Genomic DNA, 26,146 nt, shown 5'->3' with positions numbered 1-26,146 from the left:
ACCTTCTACTCAAGAAGGTGGCACACAACATCGAACCCGGACCTCGCCTTTGCCACCAATGACCTGTATGGAAGAACAACAAGATCAGTTCTGAAACAACTAGGAGGTAGTGATCACAGACCAGTCAAACTCACTATCAACCTGAACCACAGGCCGCAAGAAGCTAGCACTCTCCAGAGATGGAACTACAAGAAAGCCAACTGGGATCTCTTCACTTCTAATACAGATGAGAACACCAAACATCTCCAAAAAAGCCCTAACATCAACAAGATGGTGAAAGAGTTCAACCAGGCACTCCTCACTGCTGCCAAGGAAAGCATTCCAAGAGGAGCAAGAAAGAACTACAAGCCCTATAGGACCGAGGAGCTGCAGGAGCTAGACGATGCCGTGCAGAAAGCGAGGGAAAACGTGGAAGCAACACCAAACACAGAAAACAACATCAACCCGAAAGAAGCAACTGCAAGGTACAAGAAGGCATGCATCCAAAGTTCAAGGAAGAAGTGGATTGAGAAAACCGAGAGCCTCAACCTGGATCGAGATGGAAACAAGTTATGGAAGCTTGCCCAGGCTCTAAATGACGAAAAACCAAAGGGACAAGCACCGATTCTCGAGAACAACAAGCAGGAGCTCTTGACAGGAAAGAAAGCAGCGAACCACTTCATCAACGAATACCAACAAATCAGTGACATCGAAATACCACCAGAGAGGAACAGAGAAGTTCTGGGAGCCCAGAAGTCGTTTCGTAACCAACAGAAGAGTGAGGATGAGATGATGACCAAGAACTTCACCAAGAAGAAACTGAAAGAAGCCCTATCCACGCTGAAATTGAAGAAATCGCCTGGACCAGACGACATCACGAACGAGATGCTTCTATATCTAGGAACGGTAGCAGAAGATAGGTTGCTACACATCTACAATACCAGCTGGAAAACAGGAAATGTTCCACAAATATGGAGGGAAGCGGTTATGATCCCAATACACAAGCCCGGCAAGGACAAAGCTAAAGCCCAGAGCTACAGACCAATCAGCCTCATGAGTAATGTCGGAAAGGTTATGGAACGGCTGATTAACAACCGGCTGACATGGCACCTAGAAGAGAAACAAGTCCTCCGACCAGAGCAAGCAGGCTTCCGAAGCAACCGATCTACAGAGGACCAAGTAACATACATAGCCCAGGAGATCGAAGACGCCTTCCAGGACAAAGAGGTCACGCTAGCTGTCTTTGTCGACATGGAGAAAGCATTCGACAAAGTCTGGAAGGCCGGACTCAAACTCAAACTACACCAGTGTGGGATCAGAGGGAACATGTACGCATGAATCTCACAGTATCTACACAACAGAAAGGCTAGAGTCAAGGTGCAGGGACAACACAGCAGGAAGAAGCTGCTGAGACAAGGTGTACCCCAGGGAGGAGTACTGTCCCCCACACTCTTCCTGGTATTCATCAATGACATACTAGCCGGAATGCCCAAGAAAGTCAAGGGAGCTATCTACGCTGATGACCTGGTTCTGTGGTGCTCTGAAGAGAAACTAGATGTGGCAAGATCACGCATCCAGGCAGCTCTGAACACACTGCAGAAGTGGGCCGAAACATGGCTTGTTACTGTGAACTCCGCCAAGACAGCCTACACGATCTTCTCACTCTCAACCAAGCAACAGAAAACCCGCCTCACTCTAAACGGGAAACCTCTTCAACAAGAACAGACCCCCAAATACCTCGGAGTGACCTTTGACCGTCGAATGACATGGAGGAACCACATAGAGCTAACCACTCTCCGGGCAAAACGGCGACTCTCACTCATGAAGAAGCTGACATGCAGCCAGTGAGGAGCAGACACCAGTGTACTGAAGAAACTCTATGTCGGATGAATAAGGCCAGTGATGGAGTACGGGACAACTGAAATGGCCAATGCAGCCAAGTCCAACACTGCAAAACTCAACCGTGTGCAGAACCAAGCCGAGCGCATCATCACCGGGGCCATGAAATCTACGCCAATCACTGTAATGGAGACCATAACCAAGCTCCAACCACAAGAAGACCGGAGGGAAGTGAAGGTGATCACACTGGCAGAGAAGTTCAAAAGGATGAAAACCCAGCCAATGCACCAGAGAGTCCAGAAAGGAGCTTGGAAAAGACTGAAGCGAGGCAGCTTCATCAGTCAAAGCAAGGCACTGGAAAGGAATCACCCTGAACTGAAAGTCAGCACTCCAAGGGATATACCATCTAGCAGACCCAAGCCAACACTCGACCCCCGAATGTCACCGGAGATCAAGGAGACAGTCCCTGGTATCCTCAGCAAACACCTCCAAACTGATGAGGCACGGAAAGCTCTGACAATGGAGCATATCCACATGCAGTACCCAGACCAGAAGTGGACCCATGTGTATACTGATGGGTCAGCAACTGACGCAACCAGAGATGGAGGAGGAGGCATCCTTATCAAGTATAAAGACGAGGAAGAGACAATCGCGATATCTACAGGTAGATACTCCAGCAACTACAGAGCTGAAGCCGTCGCAATTGAAGAGGCAACCAAGAGGCTGAAACAGAAGAGGAACAAGACCAGACATCGAATAGTCATATTCACTGATGCCCTTTCTGTCCTGAAAGCCATGCAAGATCCGAAGAAGGAGGAAATGCAGAACCTCACCACATCTCTAAAAGCCCTATGTTCATGCAGGAAGAAAGTCGTTCTCCAGTGGATACCAGCCCACTGCAACATCAAGGGGAACGAGAAGGCCGACCATCTGGCCAAGGAAGGAAGCCAACTACACCAGAGCGACATGTCCCTAACATATAAGGAGGCATAAACCAATATCAAAGCTGCCTACTGGACCAAGTGGAAGGAAGAGAACGAGGGATATGATGCTAATGACAATTACAACAAACTCACCAGAAGAGGCCAGGTCATCATATTCCGACTGCGAACCGGCCACAGCAAGTTACGCCATCACCTGTTTACAAAGTTACGGATAGGAGACAACGACTTGTGCCCATGTGCCACGGAACCGATGACCGTGGCACACATCCTGACAAGATGTGCGAGATTGGCAGCTCTGAGAAAAGACATCTGGCCAGAAGGTACCAGCCTACAAGACCAGCTCTGTGGAGACCTCCAACAGCTGCGAAACACCATAGAATACATCAGAAGATCGGACTTGACTGTCTAGAGCGAACGAGAAGAAGAAGAAGAAATAACATGTTGTCATTGTCCATTTTAACAAACACCAAGTATCTATTATCCTACAAAGCAGCATGATTGGCCACTTTAAAGTAATGTCATTTAATGTTAGAGGCCTCCGGTGTAGTAAGAAGCGAACTTCAATTTTCAATTTCATCAAACGAAAAGGTATTGATATATGTTTTTTACAAGAAGCACACTGCACCATAAGGGATGAACAAACTTGGCTAAATGAATGGGAAGGGGATATATATTACAGTCATGGGGTAGCAAAGCAAGAGGAGTAATGGTACTAGTTAAATCAGGTCTATATTTTAAATTGGAGGATATGAAAAAGGACGAAGAAGGACACATGATAATGATCAAGTGTAGCGTTCAAGGATCACGGTATCAGCTTCTTAATATTTATGCTCCAAACACTACTGCTGCTAGACTAAAGTTCTATAAGAATTTGAAAAATGTATTAGGTAAATCGTGCAATGGCGATCAGTCAACGTTCATTTCGAATACTATATTAGGTGGTGATTTCAATACAGTCATGAATCAAAAGTTAGATAGAAAGGGAGGTTCAGAAAAATTCTCATTAGAATATATGTATAAGTGTATACAAATGATAAATGAAATTCAGAAACAATTTGATCTCTGTGATGAATAGCGCCTAAGAAACCCAAATGTTAAACGTTTTACATGGAGGCAGAAAACCCCACCAATATCTAGCCGTCTGGATATGTGGTTAATCAGTAGGGGCTTATGTGACTCAGTTAATGAAACTGACATAATTCCATCAATCAAAAGCGACCACTCTCCAATAGTAATGACCATCAAGAAAGGTCTGTGGAAACTAAATAACTCACTTCTAGAAGAAGAAGATTATGTTAAGGGGATAAAAAAATATCATCAACACACACAAACATTGGAAAGAAAACTTTGATAAAATAACTTTCTGGGAATATCTTCAATTCAAAGTAAGATGTTTCTCTACATTTTATGGTAAAAAAGGGCAAAAAACAACAGGGACCAAGAGAGGGAAATGGGGGGGGGACTTTGAAAGCACTAGAAGAAAAGCTGGATGCATGTGAGAATGAGGAGAGGGATGAACTGGAAGATATGAAAATCATAATTAAAGCCAGACTCCAGGTAATAGATGATGAAAAAACTAGAGGCTTAATTCTGCGCTCCAAATGTGAATGGCATGAACAAGGGGAAAAGAGCAATAAGTATTTTTTGAAACAATGCTCCTGGAAAAATATAAATCAAATAATTATGAATAAACTTTTGAGACCAGACAATACTGAAACAACAATCCAAAAAGACATTACATAATTAACTAAAAACTATTACCAAACGCTGTATTCAAAACAAAACACCAGTGCCAAAAAGGAAAAATCTAATTATTTACAAAACATAATGATGCCAGTCATATCCGAAAAAGATAAACTTGCCTCCGAAGGAGAAATTACTATAGAAGAACTGACAAAAGTATCAAAAACATTTCAGAAAAACAAAACCCCTGATGATCGTTTAACTGTTGAATTTTATCAGAAATGCTGTGGAATATTACAAAAACCCTTACAAGATTGTCTAAACTCTGGTTACACCAAAGGCCAGCTATCTACATCACAACGACAAGCCGTAATAACCCTCCTGGACAAAGGTAAAGACAGACGTGATATATCGAGTTGTGTTATAAATAATGGCAAAACATCGTCATATTTTAGGTGGTCCACTCTCTCCTTATCTATTTCTATTAGTTGCTGAAGTTTTAGGATGTTCCATTAGACAAAATGATGAGATAAAAGGCATTACACTGGGAAATCATGAGCTGAAAATTTTACAATTTGCTGATGACACTACTGGTTTATTAGCTGATGAGAAATCAGCAAAAGCTTATCTTAAGACTGTAACACAATTTGGAAATTTTTCAGTGTTGAAGCTAAACAAATTAAAAACAGAAGCTGCATGGTTAGGTGCCTTTAGGAATAGAAAGGACAAACCTTTAGGAATAGCGTGGCCGAGCCAACCACTCAGGTTCCTCGGTGTCTTTATATCTAGTGTGTACCTGTTTTTCTGTGCCTCTGCAGAAAAACTCCCCCTTTACCCTATATACCACCGTCAACTTTACTATGTGCCACTTTTTCTTATTTGTAAATGTCCCGGTTACAGGGCACGATGTTATGTGAGTATTCTAGCTCAGTGGTTTTACAACATATCCCCTTGGTTCAACTCGGTTCCGCTTGTTCCCATCTTGCCGGCAGCCATGTTTGTTTTTTGTGGACATTGGGTCCCCCTTCCCGGATTTGGTGCCTTGATCTGAGAAGTTGACGTTGTTTTTACTTGCTTACACTCTACCATTATGTTGGTCGATGTTTTTGCCCTCATAAATAACTTTCAATCCTATCTAGACCGCACTGTTACAATATTGTAATTTGCTAGAGTGTCCGACTACGGATCAATATTTCTTACTTTGTGATATTTCCCCGTCCTACAATTGGACGCACTTTTTGCTCTACATTATAGTTGTACCGGTCTGTGGAAAGATGGCGTCACATGAGAACGCCTCTTTTTCTTAACTCATTCGTGTGTATAAACTTGCCTGGGCTTTTCAGCGGTAGTTTTAATCTTTCTACCTCAATTTCTCATGATTACCATGTCTTTCTTGGGAACGCTCTGGTTCCCCTGATTTCCTTCACTGACGGTTCCATGCATTTTTTATTAGTTATACTACTTTATACTTAGTCCCGGTGCAAATTAGTTAAACCGAAAACCAAGACCGTCCGCCCAGGATGCAGATAGGAGTGTGACAGCTACCCGAACTACGAACCGTCTTCTTCAAACGTCATATTTATTCATGCCACACTCTAGCAAATCTGTTTTCTTTAGACATTGGACTTCTTATTCCTAAATAAACGTTAAGAATTGCAAACTTGTGTTTTCAAAGTAAAAATCATCGTCCGATCGATAGATTTTCGGCACAAACCCTTCCACGAAAACATGAATTCTATTCCAAACACTACGACACAGACATTTCAGATGATGATTACGAACATGCACCACATGTATGGAACACATTCAAAATCAAAACCATGAGAAAGTATCACAATCTTTATCTGAAGACCGACGTTGAAGACCGACGTGTTCCTACTAGCGCATATTTTTTTGAAAGCTTCAGAGATGTTTGCAAGGCAAATTACGACCTAGAACCAGCATGGTAATTCACTTCACCAGGTCATTCTTTGGATGCGGCTCTCAAGAAAACTGATGTCGAATTAGAACTTCTGTCCGACTCTGAAATGTTGCTGGTGATTGAGAAGAGAATGAGAGGTGGTGTCTCAATCATATCTACCAGATATTCAACGGCTAATAATCCTTACATGGGTGATCAGTATGATCCCAAAGAACATATCAAGCTAACAACCTACATGGATGGGCTATGAGCAAGAAACTACCTACGCATGGATTCGAATGGATGACTGATGAAGAACTCGACAACTGCGAGAACCTTCCCTGCATACTTGAAGTAGATTTAAAGTGTCCAACTCACCTTCATGATCTACACAATGACTACCCCCTTGCACCAGAAACCCTAAATGAAAAGTTAATACCCAATCTATATGACAAAACAATGTATGTGATTCATTATGAAAACATAAAGCTTTACCGGTCTCTCGAACTCAAACTTACCAAAATTCATCGAAGAATCAAGTTTGAAGAGAGCCAGTGGTTACAGCCATACATCAACCTCATCACAGAACTCCGGACCAAGGCGGAGACTGATTTTGAGAAGGACTTCTTCAAGTTGATTAACAACTCAGTCTTTGGAAAGACAATGGAAAACATTCGCAACAGGGTTGACATCAAATGGGCGACCTCTGAATCACAAGCAAAGACACTCGTTGCAAAACCGAATAACCAACACAGAACAATATTCTGTGAAAACCTTGTTGCTGTGCACATACATGAAAAAGACCAAGCTGAAATTTACACAAACCAGTCTTACTTGGCATGTGTATCCTTGACCTCAGCAAGACCCTCATGTATGATTTCCTCTACAACTACATCAAAACGAAATATGGTGAGATGGTTAAACTGCTCTTCACAGACACCGACAGCCATGCATATGAAATGCAAACAGAGGACTTCTAGAAATATATTAATTCTGATGTACACATATTGTTTGATACCAGCAATTATCCCAGGGATCTTCCATCAGACATTCAAGCAGGTGTGAATAAGAAGGTAATAGGCATGTTTAAGGATGAAGCAGGAGGTAAACAGATCACATAGTTTGTTGGACTCAGAGCAAAGCTATATTCGTATAGGTTCGATGAACACGAGGAAAAGAAATGTAAAGGTGTTAAGAATAATGTTATAAAGATGAACATTACCTTGATAACTACAAGAAATGTCTCTTTGAAGGAACAGAAGCCTACAGGATAATGAATGTGATCAGGAGTAGACATCACGAGTTGTACACAGAAGAAATAAACAAGGTTGCTCTTTCAGTTGAAGATGACAAGAGAATCATCCACACTTGGGCGTGGTCATTTACATGCACTGTAATTCATATCACATTCATGATATGAATTTTTAATTGTTCTCAGGATCCAATCCCTCTCTGTGTTTGATTATCTTTTCAATCTTAGAAGACTTATCCACTTCTTCAACACTGATCTCATGCTCATCCTTCCGTTCAGTCACTAATTGTAGGTCATTAAGCCTAACTGTCTCATCATTATCGATAATTGATTTCGCTTTTGTGACATTGACCTTCGCAATCGTGTGTGGTCGATTGCCCAATATCTGTGTGTATCCCTTTTTGAAAGTTGGTCTTTTTAATCTATTCCTGACAAAGTCTCCAGCTTTAAAAGGACTCTCAGGAGGTATTGATTTGTCAAGGTTATATGAAACCAGTTCAAGTTTATTCTCACCAGCTTCATTTGGTGCTAGGTTAAGAATACCTCGATGAGGGCTACTATTGTATGCAACCACATAGCTCTGCAATCTGTCAAACCAAACCACTGAGTTTCTTTCAGTAAAATATTTGAATATCATCTCCATGATCGTTCTAGAGAGTCTGTCAATGATCCATAATGCTTTATGATCTCCGACTTCCACTGTTCGATGTTTTATCTTGAATTCCTTCAAACGTTCTTGTACTGGCTTGTTCAAAAACTGAATCTGTGACTAACAGTTTAACACCAACTCTATTGAGTCCACCCATAATTCCTTCGAAACCCTCCAACACGGTTGCTTTTGTCTTTCTCTTCAGTGGGTGAGCATAATGCCTTCCTTGTGAAGACATCACAACACATAGCAAGATCCACGTGTACCCCTTGTTCTGTCTGCTATAGTTTGACATGTCAAGTAAGTCGGCAAACTATAAACAATCCTCACAGTAGGCAACACTATGTCCCTGAATCTGTTTTCTCGTTTTCTTGTGTGTAGCTGATAAGTGTTCTTATCCCTCAAAAACTTGTCTCCCTCTGCAAATGAAATGTCTGGATTAGACCACTTTAACAACTTGTAAAACCTGAGTGGACTGGGATATCCATATTTCTGCCAAGCTTCTTCCATTTTATCTTTCTTTGAAATAATACTGGCGTAGCCTTACAAGGTACTAGCGAAGCTAACGCAGTCTGCAAAGCCTTACAAGGTACTAGCGAAGCTAACACAGTATGCGAAGCCTTACAAGGTACTAGCGAAGCTAACGCAGTCCGCGAAGCTTACGAGGTACTAGCGTAGCTTAACAAAGTACACAACACCCCCAACCATCACACCAAGTCCCATAGCAAAGTAAAGTATGTCTTGGTTGTGATCTTTTATAGGTCTTACTGGCGTAGACATACTGGGTACTGACACAGTCATACAATGTATTTCAGTCACAGGCTTCTTTTCGTTGGGTGTATCTGGTAGTGAAGGACGTTCACTCATTTCCTTGGTAGGTTTTGCCTATGTTTGAGTGGCTGGTGATGATTTTGGTTTATTGATGCCATCATTAACTCCAAACTCATCTGATCATTTGCAATCTGAATGTTGTTATTGCACTGCACCACAGAACCAATGTCGATCACCATGTTGGATGGAACCCAGTACATATTTGGTCCAATGGCATAGTCCAGCTGACTATGTGTGTTGGTGAGAGCATCCTGATACATCTTGATCGAATTTACTAAAGTCTCTGAACCTTGTCCATGTATAGCATCACGAACAATGAAAGAAACTGTTTATGTGCATCAAAAGATGTGCTTGAATTTCCTTTTGATAGAACTCCTTGTCACTATGAACCCCAGATCTCGTATTTTACTCGTATTTCGATCGTATTCTGTATCAGCATCATCATATCTCGTAAATCTACAGGGATGCCTAATCTGTGCATCGAATTCATCTCGTATTATAAGCCTCGACTGCGAAATCATGCAGAGCAGATTCTCGAATTCTATCGAAAATATTTGGTGTAACGCCTGGTGTTTGCCCGATTATCCCCATAGTAAGATATCGAGAATCATCGTGAATTCTTGTAAATTCAATCCTTTCTAATCGTGAGTAAATTCGATCGAATCCGATCAGAATACGAGACTCTTCAAGGTCGGCCCACGATTTCAGTTCGACAATAGGTTCTAGGTGTCGCATTAAGACCTGTGTACACTAGCAAAATATTAGCAACATTTTTACAACATTTCTGGTTGCAACAAATGTTGCAAAAATGTTGCATAGTGTGTACAGAGCAAAACGAGTCTTACAACATGTTTTAAAATTGTTGTAAAAATGTTGCAAATTAAATGCAATGCAGTTCTTTGTTGCATGTTGTAAAAATATTGCAAACTCTTCAGCCAATCAGAAAGCCAGTCAAAAATAGGATTTGCATCATGTGATTTACCTGAGGTCATGTGACTTGAACAAGCGGCAACTCTCAAGAGAGTGTCTTGCTTCGTAATGGGTGGTGAAACCGTTTCAAGGAGTTATTCGAATGCAGTTTCATCCATTCGCAGGAAGTTTTTGTATGATGGCTTGTCATGCAGTTAGCCGTAACTCCTTTAACAGGCAGTGATATACCCAATGATCCACTCTCATTTTGATCCAGGTCCTGGTCCATACTCTCTTTTGTTTATTTCGCCGCCTCTTCCGCATCTCAACAATGATAAAATTGCTGCAGAAGCACTCAAAACACATCTTCTCTCCTTGGAATCATCAATTTTCACTCCAAAATATATGTTTTCCTTTTGTTCCCGCCAAAAGTTTGCAATAGTGTACCAACATGTGGTAAAAATTTTGCTAATTTGTTGCTATTTTGTTGCTAGTGTACACAGGGCCATGAAGGGCTTGTTGCTAAATTGTTGTAAAAAGTTTGGTTAAATGTTGGTAATATGTTGCTAATTTCGATCGCTATTCATCGCTTTTATTCGAAATGGAATCCAATGGCTATTTTCACGATATCGAGAATTCTCGTATTTCTTTGACTTTGATAGAGCCGTTAAATACATCGCCCAGACGAATCGTTGATACCACTTCCAAAGAACCAGACGTGAGTAGATTATGGACATTGCAAGATTGCCTTGCAATGTTTGCAATTAATGTAATGTAGCCAATGGAAATACATGTTAAAATCAACAATTTATATATGCTGATCACGAATTGTAATAAAAATATCTACCTGCGTAGTAGGCGTGGTGCATTTGTGGATGGTCGACACTCTAAATAGCAGTGAACTTTACAATAATAAGGTCCTATCCTCGTCTGTGAGCCAATGGGCTGCGTAGGAATGAATCCCCTCACACACATCATTCAATAAAACATTTTGTTGGATTGGTTCTATGCAGCACTGACATGAGTCGGAGACTTATTCCTAGGCAAAACCGCCACGATTGATGCCTTTTGGCCTACTAATGAGTTGCCGCGTTTGTGCAGGCATTGGTCCCGCATTTCTGGTGAATTTCACTGGAAACTGGAATGTAAGTATTGTCCGACTGGTGTTATAGTAGAAGTGCAAAATGTACCCAAGAAAAATTTTCAGATCCCTTTGTATTATAACGTATATGGTACGGTACTAAATGCAGAGACCATGACCGGGGCAGAAGTCTGAAATGACGAGGGCAACAAAGCATATTCGGGAAACAAAGCATTTTATGTCCGGGGGACAAAGCATTATGTTACTCTGAACTGTTAAAACAGTCATTGACTCTATAGAATGATCCATAACATAATTCGTAAGAATACAATAGGGCCGGACACTTTTTTACAGGGCTCAATTGATTTTCCACTTCTACACCATCAGTTGCTCTATGCAGGAAACTCCAATGAAACATGGATACTTTCCTCAAAGAAAACACGGAGAAACATAAAACTTTACTGGGGGACTTAGATTTCTTTTACAACAGTGACAGAAATTGAGGTCCCCGTAACCAATGTCCGTACCCACTTGAATTACATACGCATGTACTACGGTATATAATAGAACATGCGTTCAAATATTTAAAGTTTTGGGATGTCTGCCAGCCAATCCCCCATAGTGTAGTGGTCATGGTCCCTGCCTAGTAAGCAGAAACCGCTGGTTCGAGTCCCGCTCGGTCTATTCTTTTTTTGTTTATTTCTCTTCATTACATCTTGCATAATCGATTACAATCATTCGAGTGACTCAACATTCAATCATGATCATCAGTGTAGCCTAGGCCTATAAAACGCAAGTGGAAACTTGTATTGGCCTTCATTCCTGCCGAGATGTCAACCGAAAGAACACCTCATGACCCGCACATTATTTTTCGCTATTTACGGGACCATGCCTATCCAGCTCGTTGCAGTCTTTCGAGGAAGCGGTCCATCCGCCGAGCAGCAAAGAACAATTTTAAGGTAAGTTTGGACTTGGATTCCTAGGAAAGCAGATCTGAGGACTTAGATTCCAAGGAAAGCTGGTCTGGGGGACTTGGATTCCGAGGAAAGCAGGTCTTGGGGACTTGGATTCCGATGAAAGCTGGTCTGGGGGACTTGGATCCCTAGGAAAGCAGGTATTGGGACTTGGATTCCTAGAAAAGAAGGTCCGGGGGAGTTAGATTCCTAGGAAAGGAGGTCTTGGGGACTTTTTTCCAAGGAAAATAGGTCCGGATGACTGGAGGAAGCTTATTTTTGAGAAGGCTATTGATGCGCTGCGTAGGATTTTGGTTATGATGTTTCAAATTCAATCAATATATAGACCCCATGCCATAGCATAGGCCTTTTCCTCTCCAGCGCGAAATCTAATGGTACACTTTTTCGACAAATATGTGCAACAAATTCGGTGTTGCTGATCTAGATTTCAATGCATTTTAATGCGTGTACGCACGACTACAGTGTTCATCCCAAACAGGCAATTTTGTTGCAAGCAAAAAAATTTCAAATTTCTAAAAAAAAACTAGACTGGGAAGCAACAACCATGAATGCTTTCACTGTTAACACCAGCATACGTCTTTTTACAGCTTGAACGCGGTGAACTCATGTATCGGCGACTGAAAAAGAAGATAAACGACGTCCCAGGCACTTACGATGATGCTGACCAAGATGGGGAATTACACGAAAGTCCTTGGCGCAAGGTCCTTATGACGCCAAAACAGATCGATGACGCGCTTGCGAATCTCCATTCGTCGGCCTTAGGTAAGCGATGGATGGTTAATTTATGCGTAGTGTTTACTGATGTGCTTACTGTTCTAAGGATACACTTGAACACTTATATCAAATAAGCGAATTTTAATTTGAAGGCAACTTTGGTGAAATGATCGTGGTACCGAAAATCTTTCCTCTTTTCAACTACCATGCCAACATTTCAGGTGGGCATTTAGGAAGGGATAAAACCTTGGACAAAGTTGAAAAGCGCTATTGGTGGCAAAACCTTGTAGCCGACGTTAATGCCTTTCTGAAGAAATGCCCAAGATGCTAGCTGGTAAACCGCAAAATGAATATGGTCGCCCCGCCTCTTCACCCGATCCCTGGTGCTAAAGCGCAATGCTATAGAACGGTGAGTTTACACTCTTCATTGTTTATAACTAACTGCAGTATGCTCATATAAATAGCGATAGTATATTGCATTTGAATACAATGTAATATCTCGTAATGCAGTGGTGTCCTACTGGGCAAGACGCTACAATTGATTATCTGCGTTCTAACTCTACTTTCGTTTTGTCCCCTTTTTGTGATTTCAGATTGGTATCGATCTTATCGGGCCTCTAGAAGAGTCAAGGAATGGCAATAAATACATATGCACGACGACCTGTTACTTCTCCAAGTGGGCCCAGGCGAACCCAATACCGTCAAAACATGCAGAAGGTGTTGCGAAGGTGCTTTTCAAGTCATTCTTGTGGTAAGTTTTATAGACTAAATTTGAACAATGAATAGAGAATGAAATCAGACAAATAAATAATTTTCCTTTCTCCTTGATCATGTTGATAGGACATAGGCATAAGACATTACTATAACTTAAGACATAGGCGATAGTCAAATTAGCGCTACTTTGGCAGCTACATGTAAGTATAACCCATCATGCCTTACTCAGGGACAGGGCTGTTCATCAATAGACATACGCACAAAAAAACATAATTCCGTATTCGTATTCTTTATTTCAGTTTTGGTTTCGCAAGGGTTTTGATCTCCGATCAAGGGCGGGAATTCAACAACGAGATTGTGAAGGGCATAGTGGCTGCTTTAGAAATGTCGCACCACCGAACCACGGCTTACCACCCTCAGTCGAATGGATTAACTGGTAAGTAAAGGACTTGAGCAGGTTAACTTGTTAGCGCTATATAAATGCAGACAATACATTACAAGGCCACATATTCTAATTCTGTTTTATACGTAAATTAATTTCGCTTCATTTGTTGTATTTTTTCTCCAGAACGTTTCAATCAGACATTGGAAGCAATGCTACTAAAGATGGAGCCAGGTGATGACTGGGAGAACCAATTGCCTCAAGTCGTGTTCGCGTGCAACACCTCAAAGCACGCCTCAACGGTATTTTCTCCCTTTTTCCTCATGTATGGCAGGTAATTATTGGTCTTCTGTTGTCTAAAAGGAAAGGAAAATTTACCCAAACTTTTGACACCAAAAAAGTCTTAAATTCAGCTTAGATTGATAATAAGTAAGTGATTCGTTCTGACATGTACTTACCAGTTTCCAAGTACTAACTGGTTATCAATATTGTTTTAAGCGCTGCGTGTGTAGCTATAAGTGGTTACAATATCCTTGAATCACTCTTATTATGTGTCGCGCAAGTTCAATCATTATTCATTTTAGGGAACCCATTATTCCTGAAGATGTGGATGAACCTGAGGGAAACGCCGAAGCAGACGAACCCCGACCAAGTGGGAGTGAACAACATGCAGAGGTCAATAAGAGAGTTACTAGAATGCGAGAGTCTATAGGGCAGAAAGTGCTTAAAAACATCAAAAAGGCCCAGGGGCGACAAGAAACGCATTACAACAAGAGGAGGATCTCTCAAAACGTGAGTGTTAGACAAAACGTATTCATGTATTATTCATGAAAATGTTGCTTCATTTGACCATGCGAAGATGACGTCACTGATCTGAAGAAGGGAAATGTTGCAAAGAAGCTATTGTCTAAGGCAAGTGGCACCTTACATGTATTGCAAACTTCTGTTCTCAAACGTCATATTTCTTTTTGTTGCAGGATATCCCCGTTGGAACTAAGGTCCTGAAGAAAAATTTGGTACGATCGGATCGAAAAGGGGGAAAATCTGCGTTACCTTGGCTGGGCCCGTATGTCATAAGGAGCAAGACCAAGAGCGGGGGATACTTGTTAACGAACGAGGATGGTATCCACTTGAAATCCTCAATAAACGGGGCGAACTTAAAGATATGGCATGAGGGGCCGTCTGAGAATGAAAAGAAATAAACTACGTTCCAGTCTTCATGTCACTGTCAACACATTATCAATACCACAATATGTATCAATTCTGGTTAAAAACAGAGTGATTTGAGAGCCCAATTCAAGAGCAGGGTATGATACTAGTATTTATGTCAACCCTTGTGAATACTTGCATTAAATACAGAATCTGGTTAAACAGAATGACTTGTTGATTTCTTTATGTACATACATGTACAGTACAAGGCGAATGAAATTGTAAAAGCCATTGCCATAGAAAATCGGTAAGCTGCAACACCTCACTGCGAATGAAAATTAGGTGCAGGCACTTTGAGTAGAGTAATGTATCTTCCTTGAAAATCTACTGTAGTTTTGCATAGGACTTGGAATACTAGTTTGTTCTAGTAATGGAAGTCCACCTAGGACGGAGATTACTAGATTTTGGACCTACATTCCTAAGGAGTCGCGGTCCAAGGACATTGGTTGCTAGTAACCTAAGTCCTAGGACTCGGCTCCTAGCCGTCCAGGACCGTAGGACTTAGATTCCCAGGAGTCAGAGTCCGGCTGACTCCAGCTAGGTAGGTCGTGGGTTACTTTTACACCGGGATTAAACGTTAATCTTGACACCATAACGCTCGACTGCGGGGTGCAGGTAACTAATTATTTGGGCACATGATTATATGATCACCCGGCTTGCTAATAAGGCTAATGCTTCTTAACCTGTACCCAACCATTTTATTACAAAAGTTACACAATGTCTCGGTAAGTGATACAGCTTCACCGTATACGCATACGTATAGGTCCTTGGGCAAGACACTTCACTTGTTAGTATGTATTAAGAGGATGTATGGCTTTGGGTGGTCTAGACGGAGATTATAAGTCTAGACGGAGATTAGTGAGATAATTCTAATCGTGAGTGTTTCCGCAAAACCATAACGTTCAGGCGCGCTGCAGGAAGTTGTTATCTACTGCCACGTGGGTAACATATTTAACCAGCACTGTACCCTCGTGTAAATACAGTCATGCTATCTTCTTTGCGATGACGGAGTTGTGACACTGACACAATACAGTCACAGTAAAACCCAAGCCTAAGGGATGGACATTATCGCTTAGTGCTTCTGCAGAGACCGTCACATCTCTTTTCTATGGAGTTTCAATACTGATACGTGACAGTCACAGTATAACCTGAGCGTAATTGATGGGCATGACTGTTGGTTGTTTCTAAAGAGACAGTCACATCTCTTCTTTACCAAGGATAAGCTGTGACGCCGACCACCGTGAGACAGTCCACATCATGGACAATTTTAATGGGTGGGCATGGCTGGTAATTGTTTCGAAACAGCTCGGCACATCCTGTCTTACCTTAATTGAGTTGTGCCCCTGACGTATGACAGTCACACCTTAGCTTAAGCCTGATGGGGTGGGCATGCTTGCTGATTGTTAATAAATGCAAACCACATCCTGTCTTTTCTTTGGAGTTGTGACACTTACGCATGCGCAGCATAAAGTAAGTCTAAAGGGTAGGCATGATTGTTTAGTGATTGTTCGCTGGAGACGGTCATATACCGTCATCTTTACTATGAAGTTGTGATACTGCCATATGAGACAGTTGCAACCTAACCTAGGCCTATGAAATGGGCATAATAGCTGGCTGTTCCTGTGGTGACCCTCATATTACGTCTTACATGTCCCATGGAGTTGTAACACTAACACGAGACAGTTACACCATAACCATCATAGTTGTTTTGTGAGTGTTGTGATATCGATATGAAACAATCACAGCATATACAAGCAGAGACTGTCCCATCTCGCCTCAATACTTTGGCGTTGTGACACTGACACAGGACAGTCTCAAACCAGCCTAAGCCTAACGGATGGGCATGTATGATTGGTTGTTTGTTCCTGAAGAGACAGTTACCCCACCAGGAGACCCTGTTAGGAGACAATCTCAGCATAACGAATGCCCAAGGGATGGCCATGATTGCTGTTTTTTCCTAAAGAGACAATCACATCCCATCTTTAATGTCGTATCGAGTTGTGGCACTGACATAAACCAGTCATGGCAACCCAAGCCTAAGGGATGGGCACGATTGATGATTGTTCCTGAAAAGACCTTGGGAATGTCAGTTGAGGTGTGACATTGACGCGAGACTGTCACAGCAGAGCGTTGACCTAAGCTATGTGCATGATTACTAGTGGTTCATGCAGGGACAATCTCATAGCATAACGTTTCAGTAGAGCTGTGATAGTGACAGGAGACTGTCATGGCATAACGTAGTCGACTCACTGGCGGGGAAAAATCTGACAGTGCCCACGGAGAGAGTCAAACCATGTCTCATGCATTGCATGCTGAGTTGTGACATGGAGCGTCGTCGTCGTCCCTAAGATCCGTAAGCCAGGCAAAAAGAAGCTGGGTGCTGTTTGTCTAGTGTAATGGCACCCAGGGTGCTTATTGTCCAGTCGATCTCGAACATGGGTACCATTTGTCGGCACCCAGGACAACATCCACCCTTTCAGCCGTAGTAGCGAGCATAGACGAGATTTGAATTGGTCGTTTGCGGGCTGCTTTAAAAACAAAAATTAGCAAAGTCACAGTATTTGTTCTTTATATAGGCCTATGTTTGTGGATAAAATCATAGATACAAGATTCATGCTTCGATGCTTAGGCAAGTTTTCTCAACTTCTACCCCATTGTGAAACGTGTGCTGAACAAAGTGCAACATATATCTCAGTAGTTCGGTCAGAACACCGGACTCTCGGTCTACATTTTGTATGGCTGTAAGATATAGTTAGCCTGGCATATCGTATCAACTGTTCATCCTTAGTGTTCAGGAATGTGGTAATCTTAATCCGTCTTTGCACCAAGCGGCATAATTGCATCCGCCTAGAAACGGACGCCGAGGCGAGATAAATTGAGTAAATGTGTTGTTATTATTAATCGTTCGTGTTCTGTGTATTTTACTAATGGAACTAACGTATTGGCGGAGGGAATGTAGGTAATAAAGGCACTTGAAGAAAAGGCCCTGGAAAAAAGGTACGGAAGAAAAAGCACTAGGTAATAAAGGCACTGGAAAAAAGGCACTAGGTACAAATTGCACTAGGAAAAAAGGCACTAGGAAAAAAAGGCACTAGGAAAAAGAGGCACTAGGAAAAAAAGGCACTAGGAAAAAAGGTACTAGGAAAAAGAGACACTAGGAAAAAAGGCACTAGGTAAAAAAGGCACTGGAAAAAGGGACTAGGAAAAAAGGCACTGGGTAAAAAAGCACTAGGTAAAAAAGGCACTGGAAAAAAAGGCACCAGGAAACCACTATACTAGGTAAAAAAGACACTGGAAAAAAGGCACCAGGAAATATATAGGTGAAAAAAATCACCTCGGCCCAAAATTAATTTGGGGTGCCCCCCCCCGTGCATTTCTACATGTGTATGTGTTTTTTTGTTAGTTTTTTTCTCAGTTTTTTTCTCTAGGTAAAAACCTGCAAACCTGCCCCAACCCGTATTAGTTCACATGTGTGAGCTCCGGGGGTGATTTCATGTCATCATGTCTTCGTGTCGTCGCTTACTTTTTGACAGGTTTGAGAACTTAGTAATGGCATTGATATCAGAATGAATTTCGCAATGCGTTTTTCTTCGCAACATCATCGTATACTTTTGTTGTCACGAATTAAGAATCTTGGTTTATTTGACTACCTAAGGGTTCCATACTGTTCTATGTGTTGTCCCAGGCATTCTATTATAACCAAGAGCATATGTTGCAATTGATGAAAAAGAAGAAATATGGCAATATGGTACATTTATAATTTCATCAATTAGAACAAATTTTAGAACAATAACCGATTTTATCGCGTGTCCCTGTACTGGTGGAAAACGAATGATAATGCCTGAAAAAAACGAAATTGTCTCAGATATAGACAAACGGTTGATGTCACAAGTTTTCATGTTTACCGAAGATTTTAATACTATAATTCAAATTTTCCTAATTACCGGTATATACACCCATTGTGTCATGGCAAAACTAACTCTGGTTAGGGGTCATGAGGTCCTGGATTCGATTCTCACTGTCGACGTGATACTCCAGGCCGGTATCCTTGCCTTACAACTTGTCTCACTCCACCCAGGTGTATATGGGGGTTCATAAATGGGTACCAGTCGGAAATGCTCAGGTTGTAGCGCTGAAATAGCAGCTCATCTGAGTTTTGCTGAAAGGTTTCAGGATAGACTGGGGTTATATATATAAAGTCAGAACTTATTTCGTTGTTGATATCAGATTCTATATATCCCAAACTTTAACAGTCATTGCACGAGAGAATCAGGCACTTTACACACACTTATTATTGTGACCCCCCCCCCCCAGGGATTTTTTTTGAGAATGAATATAGATCCCGAACATCAAATCCGAAGTCGTTCCTTTTTCGGTCCGTTTGGGTCCGAGTTACACCCCTTTTAAATTTTGGCCGTTTTTGCATCATCATGGAAGGTAGCAACTTTGAATACATTTTATTTGAAATTGCAGAGGTTTACCAAACTACAATTCATTTGATAAATATATGGGTACCGTAGATCTCCCTAGTAGTAATTTCAGTGTAGTAAACCTTTGCAATTTTCATATAGGTGGCACTTAAAACAAACCGGACGCATATTTCCAGGAATTGTCAACTATAATAACACTTGCATGGGCAACCAACCTAGGAAACGAGTTTGTCGCGCAGTACAGGAGCATCTGGGGCGGCTGCAGAACATGTGTGTGGACTACAATGCAGGAACAAAGACCATGGAGCAATTCCTACGTGGCATAGGACATTGTATTCGAATTGGCAATATCGTGTAGTGTGCCGAATCGATCAACTGAAATACCGTTTCGCCATGTGCCCACACAGACTTTGATTTAACTACTTGTTAAACAACTGATCCCATTTGATGTGATTTTTTCTGGTGCCATTTTTCCATTGCCTTTTTTTCCAGTGTCTTTTTTACCTAGTATAGTGATTTCCTGGTGCCTTTTTTTCCAGTGCCTTTTTTACCTAGTGCCTTTTTTACCCAGTGCCTTTTTTCCTAGTGCCTTTTTTCCAGTGCCTTTTTACCTAGTGCCTTTTTTTCCAGTGCCTTTTTTACCTAGTGCCTTTTTTTCCTAGTGCCTCTTTTTCCTAGTGCCTTTTATTCCTAGTGCTTTTTTCCTAGTGTTTTTTTTCCAGTGCCTTTATTACCGTCTGCCGGGCGGAGGCTACGGAGCAGTACAGCTGAATAGTTCGCAGGCATATCACTTGGTTGAAAAATCCAAAGTTGGAATCATCGCAGAACGGGTAGGGGATTGAAAATAATTGGCTCACACGTTTTTTACACGTAGCAAGATTCATTCATCAAGAAGAAATAAAACACTTTTGTCTTCTCGATCACTTACGAGAAAATAAATCAGTAGAACATCCTTCAAATCCTCGAAATCACGTCTCATGTCTGTTTTTTACCTGCCAGCAATTCTCCACCACCCAATCGTTCACACATTCTCAGTCCAATTTGCGCACTTCTTGCCTTTTGGTCATCGATTTCCTAACATGGTATTCATGTATTTATACTCTCAAAGTTGGAAGTTGCAACGAAACACTCAAATCGTGGGTCTGATTATGGAGACCAAATTTACTGCGAAAAGTACTAAAAACAGAAAACAAGAATGCTTATATTACGTGCCCTGCACTGTAATGGGACACTGATTTGATAATAATAATGATAATAAGTGTCTTTGTAAGCTTTTCCGCGGTTAAACCACACTCAAAGTGCCCCTCTCCACTCCTCAACAAGCAACGTTTAGTTTTCTTACTGTCTGTTGAATATTTCCAGGTTTTGTTTCTGGTTGAATGGTTTTTGGCCGTTTGTTCCACAGGAACGGGTCGCAGCTCGAAAAATACATGACATCAGTCCTTCGAGATTTTAGTACATTGGCTCCAGAAGATGTCCTGGAGACCCTTGTTTTGGGAGTTTCGTACTGCAGTTCTTTGCGATATGCAGTACCCAGTCCTTGTATTACATTCCCTGGAAATGGCTCCGGTCTTTTTCTATTCAAATGGATTATGGTGTGTTCTTTAGAGACTATGTTCGTCAATACCACAGAGATAAAAGAATGTTAAATATTCATTTGTTTCCCGGACATTCCGCTTTTGGATATTTAACACTTACGTCGGTTCCCGTTAGTAAATTTTAGCGAATCCCGAATCACGCTGAAAATGACCATGCTGATCTGATAGTTACTCTCATTTTCAAGGCTATGTAGTTTAGTCTCTGGAGGCAAAAACTGAAAACAAAAAGTGCCATCTAAAAAAGTTTTGGTTGATGCTGTGTATAAATAAAACCATGAGAGTCGGAAAAATGGAGAATGCGATGACGAATTTCGAAAATCGTTTCTTGTATCTGGGCTATTTGGTTTGAGTCTTTTAAATGCCGAATCATAAACGTTTTCCAATGTATCAGTAGTTTGCAGTCATAATGCTAACCTCTAATCTTAGCTCAAATGCACTGGACCGATATATAGCAAGCAATCCAGTCTAACTTGGCGTAGATATTAACATGTATTTTGGGTATTTAGCTTTTTGCAGATTTACTATTCGAATGAAACAGTGAGATGTCCTGATCAGATTGACCTTATCCCCGTTGGTTATGTTTTTTTCATCATATGCACGGGATACAAGGTCGAGGTTCCCTGTGGCTTGTGTAGCTAGCAGTCTTACGATTTGAACGATGGTGACGGAATTCCGGGAAATATACGTACATGTATTTGGTATACCCACCAAAAAGTCGTGTGTAGGACAACGGGACAAAAATGAGGAATACAGTGCCGATTTGTGGATACTTTAGACATCAAATTAGGGTCATTTACTAATATGCATCATTTTAGCTTTGGTCTGGATCCAGATAAGATGTATTCCCCCAAAAGGTAGGCTAGAAACAAAGAAAAATCATTGCGATGCAGTAGACCTTCGCGCTAGTGCTTGGAGGGTAAACACCCTCCGCCCTTGGGAGAATTAGTTCAGTCGCCAAAACATTTGTTTTGGTTGAAAAATAACTCACGCAAACGTTCAGACATGGAGTTGCTGTCTTGGTACAAAACTAAATGCAAAAGTAACTACTCTTAGGGTAAAGTTGGCCTGTTTTTTTTCAATTCTTTATTTCCTAGTTTCGGGTGGTTTATTCATACACGCGATAAACGACCACTTATAGTTGGTAAAGAGGGACCTGTTTCGGGAACACCCTGAACCTCCAGGTCTCTACCCCTTTTAAAGGAAGCCGGGGTTTCTAAGCATAATAATAAGATGCAAAACGTTGGTGGTCAAGATGTTTCAGAAAATGACAGAGGGATGATGTCGGGCCATTGGTATAGACAGAAACTGATCTATATCCAGCTTGAGTAAGGGTATAGTAGAGGCCAATGGTTACAGGACCGGCCATAGTAAGAGGCAGGAATAAGATGTACATGTCGATTCTGTCATCTCTGGAAAACGTTTTTTGCAGACCGAAACACAACTGTTGGGACATCTGACCCTTGGAGCACCCGGGGTAAGCATAGACGTAGCAATATGATTTGAAGCGAAATAATAGGCATATCTCCAAATAAAGTCACCGGCGCAATAAAGTTATCGGAAAATGTAAACCAATGGTGATCATAATTTAACCCTCAGGGAAAAGGACTAATGGCTTATAAAAAACGTATAATTAAAAAAAAACGATTCTCAACCTCATATATTTTGAGGACGGTATTCTAGATTGCGCACTCAGCCGATAGTGATTTCGCTGGTAATATCACTTTCAATTTTGCTTTCTTTGTGTCTTTCTCGCTCGTGTCTTTACGTCGTACTGTCTGCAGGTAGGCCTGAATATTTCTTCGCATGTAGAATGTGATTCTGTAGGTTTTGGCGGGGAAACCCACCAAAATTACTTGGCGAACCTTCATTGAGGTTCCATTTTGTGCTTGTTGTATATACGTACAGGTGAAGGCCAATCTACATTTTTGATTTTGTCTCATCACAATTGAGCACTAGCGGTATCTGATCCTCGCCACTAACAAGCCAATTAGTATATTCTTAAGACGGCGATTCAGACAAACCAATACGGAAGGGCCTGGCCCCTCTTTAGTTGGACACATATCATGACAGGGATGGGACCATCATCAAAGCAACGTAAAGGCCAAAAGGGTGAATTTGGAAATGTGACAGTAAAGTTCACTGTCCGGTGACAATGTTGTTAGATATGTATAACTTCAAAAACTGAAAGAAGTGCAGTATATTCACAGTATAAACAAATTAAGACGAATTCGTGCCATTATCTACTGCGACATTAATCAGTTCAGTATGAAAAGGGTGAATTTGGAAATTTGACAGTAAAGTTCACTGTCCGGTGACAATGTTGTTAGGTATGTATAACTTCAAAAACTGAAAGAAGTGTAGTATATTCACAGTATAAAAAAATTAAGACGAATTCGTGCCATTATCTACTGCGACATTAATCAGTTCAGTATGGTTTGCAACTTTGTTTACATAGTTCCCAAAAGCGAAATCGAAGTCGAAGTACGCACAAACAATTAAGTGCAATGAGAACGTGTGACTCCCCATCACTTCGCCAGTTTCTAAAACACAACACAACACAAATCTCAATGTTCATCTCTGTTTAGAGTAAAGAAGTGTATGTATAACACAATACTATGTCAGGATAAGGTTGATGTGTACGGCTGCATACGCTGCATATACATGTAGAAACACTGCGTGCAATCCTAGATGCGAGATAATCCCCGCGAAGATATTAATCGGCTGATACAACAGGGAGTTTATCTTGTGCTTGTCATGTCGATTAAAGCTCCGGGGGTGGTAAAACAAGTTAATATTCTCACATCCAATAGCTTAAAGGCTGAGTACCTCTGTGCAAGCTGTATATACTTCCGATCCAAACTAGTGATACATTTCAGTATATATTACACACATCAGGAAGCATTTTGTTATAAACATAGGACCGTATTGACGATTTTTTAATCGTAGAATTACAATCATGATAGTGCCTGACGATGCGAAGGTTGGAACTGTCCTAGGATGAAGTGTCCCGGGGACAAATGTTCACAATATTCGATACTAATCCTGACATATTTTGAATTATTCAAATTGAATAGAGCCCTTTTGCGATACTTCTTATAGGACTTCGAAAAAGCACTTGCAACTGGACAAAGGACAACTCTCACCATGGAGGTAACTTGATATTGACCCTGGTACACGAGGGGTTTCACGTAGTAAACGTGTAACCTTTTATGCAAGCTTTCCCTAACACTAGATTAATTTTACCTTTGAAAGGGAAAAGGTTAAAGTGCGGCCACTAAGCACTTCAGAAAACCTTCAACGTTTTCCATCATGAAGGTGGGTTGGAAGATATTCGAACTCATTATCCGAATGGGTCTGATGTTTGGCACTGTAACCACTCGGCTGACATCGTGCTTCAAGGCATGACAAAATCTCTTTCAGACTTTCGAACAATGACAAAATGTCGATATACCAGTGTTTTCAGATACTTTTACAATATAGCTTACCGACTCATTCACAGTACATGTAGCATCAACGGACGTCTTATCCTTTTTTGGTGCGGCACCGACTGTTCCCATTTCAAAAGTGGTATGCCGAGCTTGCTATTCAAACTGTGGAATTTCATATTTTGTTTTAATTTGTTAAATGCATGTATCATCATTCCTAAATGCTACAAGCTCTCCGCATGTCCTTTTTTTATCGCAGCATCTTGAGTTCAGTCGTTTCCAATAATTCATGTCAGAGTGATTCACGATAACACCACGAATGTTTAGTTGGTTTGTTTAGCATGTTGCAGCGATTACCAGAAGCATCCTCAGAAGCAAGACTATTCGCAGATGACTGCTTGATGTTCAAGCTGATAAAAGACCTTGGCTGATGCAGAGGCATTACAAAAAGACCTGACCGAAATGGAACTATGGGAGCAGAAATGGCAGATGGCCTTTAATCCAACTAAGTGCTCTGTCATCCGCATCCGTACCAACAAGCGCCAGAAGGTAATTAGCTTCCCCTACAAACTACACGGCCACATCCTTGACGAAGAAGAACACAACAAGTATCTGGGGGTCACGATCAGCAACGACCTCACCTGGACTACACATGTTAACACAGTGGTAGCCAAGGGTCACCGGACACTAGGCTTTCTAAGAAGGAACTTCTGGCAATGCAACACCCAGTTCAAAACATCAATGTACACAACACTCCTGAGGCCAACACTTGAATACGCAGCCCCAGTATGGGACCCAAACCTCCAAAAAGACATTGCGGCAGTCGAAAAGATCCAGCGTAGTGCAGCCCGTTTTGTAACTAATACATATCGCCAAAGAACACCCGGCACAGTAACTACCATCCTAAAGGACCTAAACTGGAACTCCCTAGAACAAAGAAGAAAACAAGCATCCTTGATAACCCTCTTTAGAATTACCAACAACCTAGTAGACATCTCCCCATCATACCTGAATACAGGCGACACAAGAACAAGAGGGACAAACAATTTTTTCCAAGAGCGATGTGACACCTGCCAAGAGCGTCAATCCTTCTTCCACCGAACCATCCCTATGTGGAACCGTCTCCCGGAAGACATGAGGACGCTGGATAACTTTGAGGCCTTCAAGTCCCAGCTATCCACCCTCCCGAGACTTTAGAGAATTCAGATGATTGTACATAGTTTTAAACCGCACCGACTAGACGTTTTTTATCGCTCCGCATGCACACATCACCATATGATCAATTACGTCCCGAAAGGAACCCGATCATTATAAGGATGAAGATGAAGATGAAGACCAGTTTCTCGTATTTTTAGCACAATGTTCGGCTATAACTCACACCGTTACCTTCTTTATGAGTTAAAACGTTAAAAAATCAATCTCTCTCATTCATGTATATTATAGATTTTTGATGGAAATCAACAGGTTGCAGGGATTTCCCGCAGCATATTTCAATGTCTACTCTAATTTTGTTAAGCGCCGCCTTTGGTTCCGGTTTGAACTGAAAGTTGGCCATAAAACCGCTATCTGCTTTTCCATATCGCGCCCCCTAGGGATTACAAGGTAAATCGTTAATCCCACCAAATGCCATCGA

The 26,146-nt window shown here is 41.4% G+C and overlaps 1 protein-coding gene and 1 long non-coding RNA gene across 3 annotated transcripts; both read left to right on the top strand.

The window, feature by feature from the left end:
• The first annotated feature begins 11,624 nt into the window (after positions 1 to 11,624).
• Positions 11,625 to 13,438, top strand: LOC135495032 (uncharacterized). Of its 2 annotated transcripts, none has more exons than XR_010448503.1 (3): positions 11,625 to 12,026; positions 12,629 to 12,803; positions 12,977 to 13,073. XR_010448503.1 is itself a non-coding variant. In XM_064783430.1 (3 exons), the coding sequence occupies exons 1-3, from the start codon at positions 11,898 to 11,900 to the stop codon at positions 13,396 to 13,398; spliced, it is 354 nt and encodes a 117-aa protein (XP_064639500.1). In that variant the 5' UTR covers positions 11,625 to 11,897; the 3' UTR covers positions 13,399 to 13,438. The 2 variants fall into 2 exon arrangements, 1 of the variants encoding a protein (XP_064639500.1); XM_064783430.1 differs by lacking the exon at positions 12,977 to 13,073 and adding an exon at positions 13,349 to 13,438.
• Positions 13,439 to 13,452: 14 nt separating this feature from the next.
• On the top strand, positions 13,453 to 14,126 carry LOC135495031 (uncharacterized). The gene is made up of 3 exons (XR_010448502.1): positions 13,453 to 13,506; positions 13,769 to 13,905; positions 14,038 to 14,126. It is a non-coding gene; the product is annotated as an uncharacterized LOC135495031 (long non-coding RNA).
• Positions 14,127 to 26,146: the final 12,020 nt, after the last annotated feature.

The sequence above is a fragment of the Lineus longissimus genome, chromosome 10 (assembly GCF_910592395.1).
Source record: "Lineus longissimus chromosome 10, tnLinLong1.2, whole genome shotgun sequence".
NCBI lineage: Eukaryota > Metazoa > Nemertea > Pilidiophora > Heteronemertea > Lineidae > Lineus > Lineus longissimus.
The sequence above is the reverse complement of the archived record's forward strand: the minus strand, read 5'-3'. Positions and strand labels throughout refer to the sequence as shown.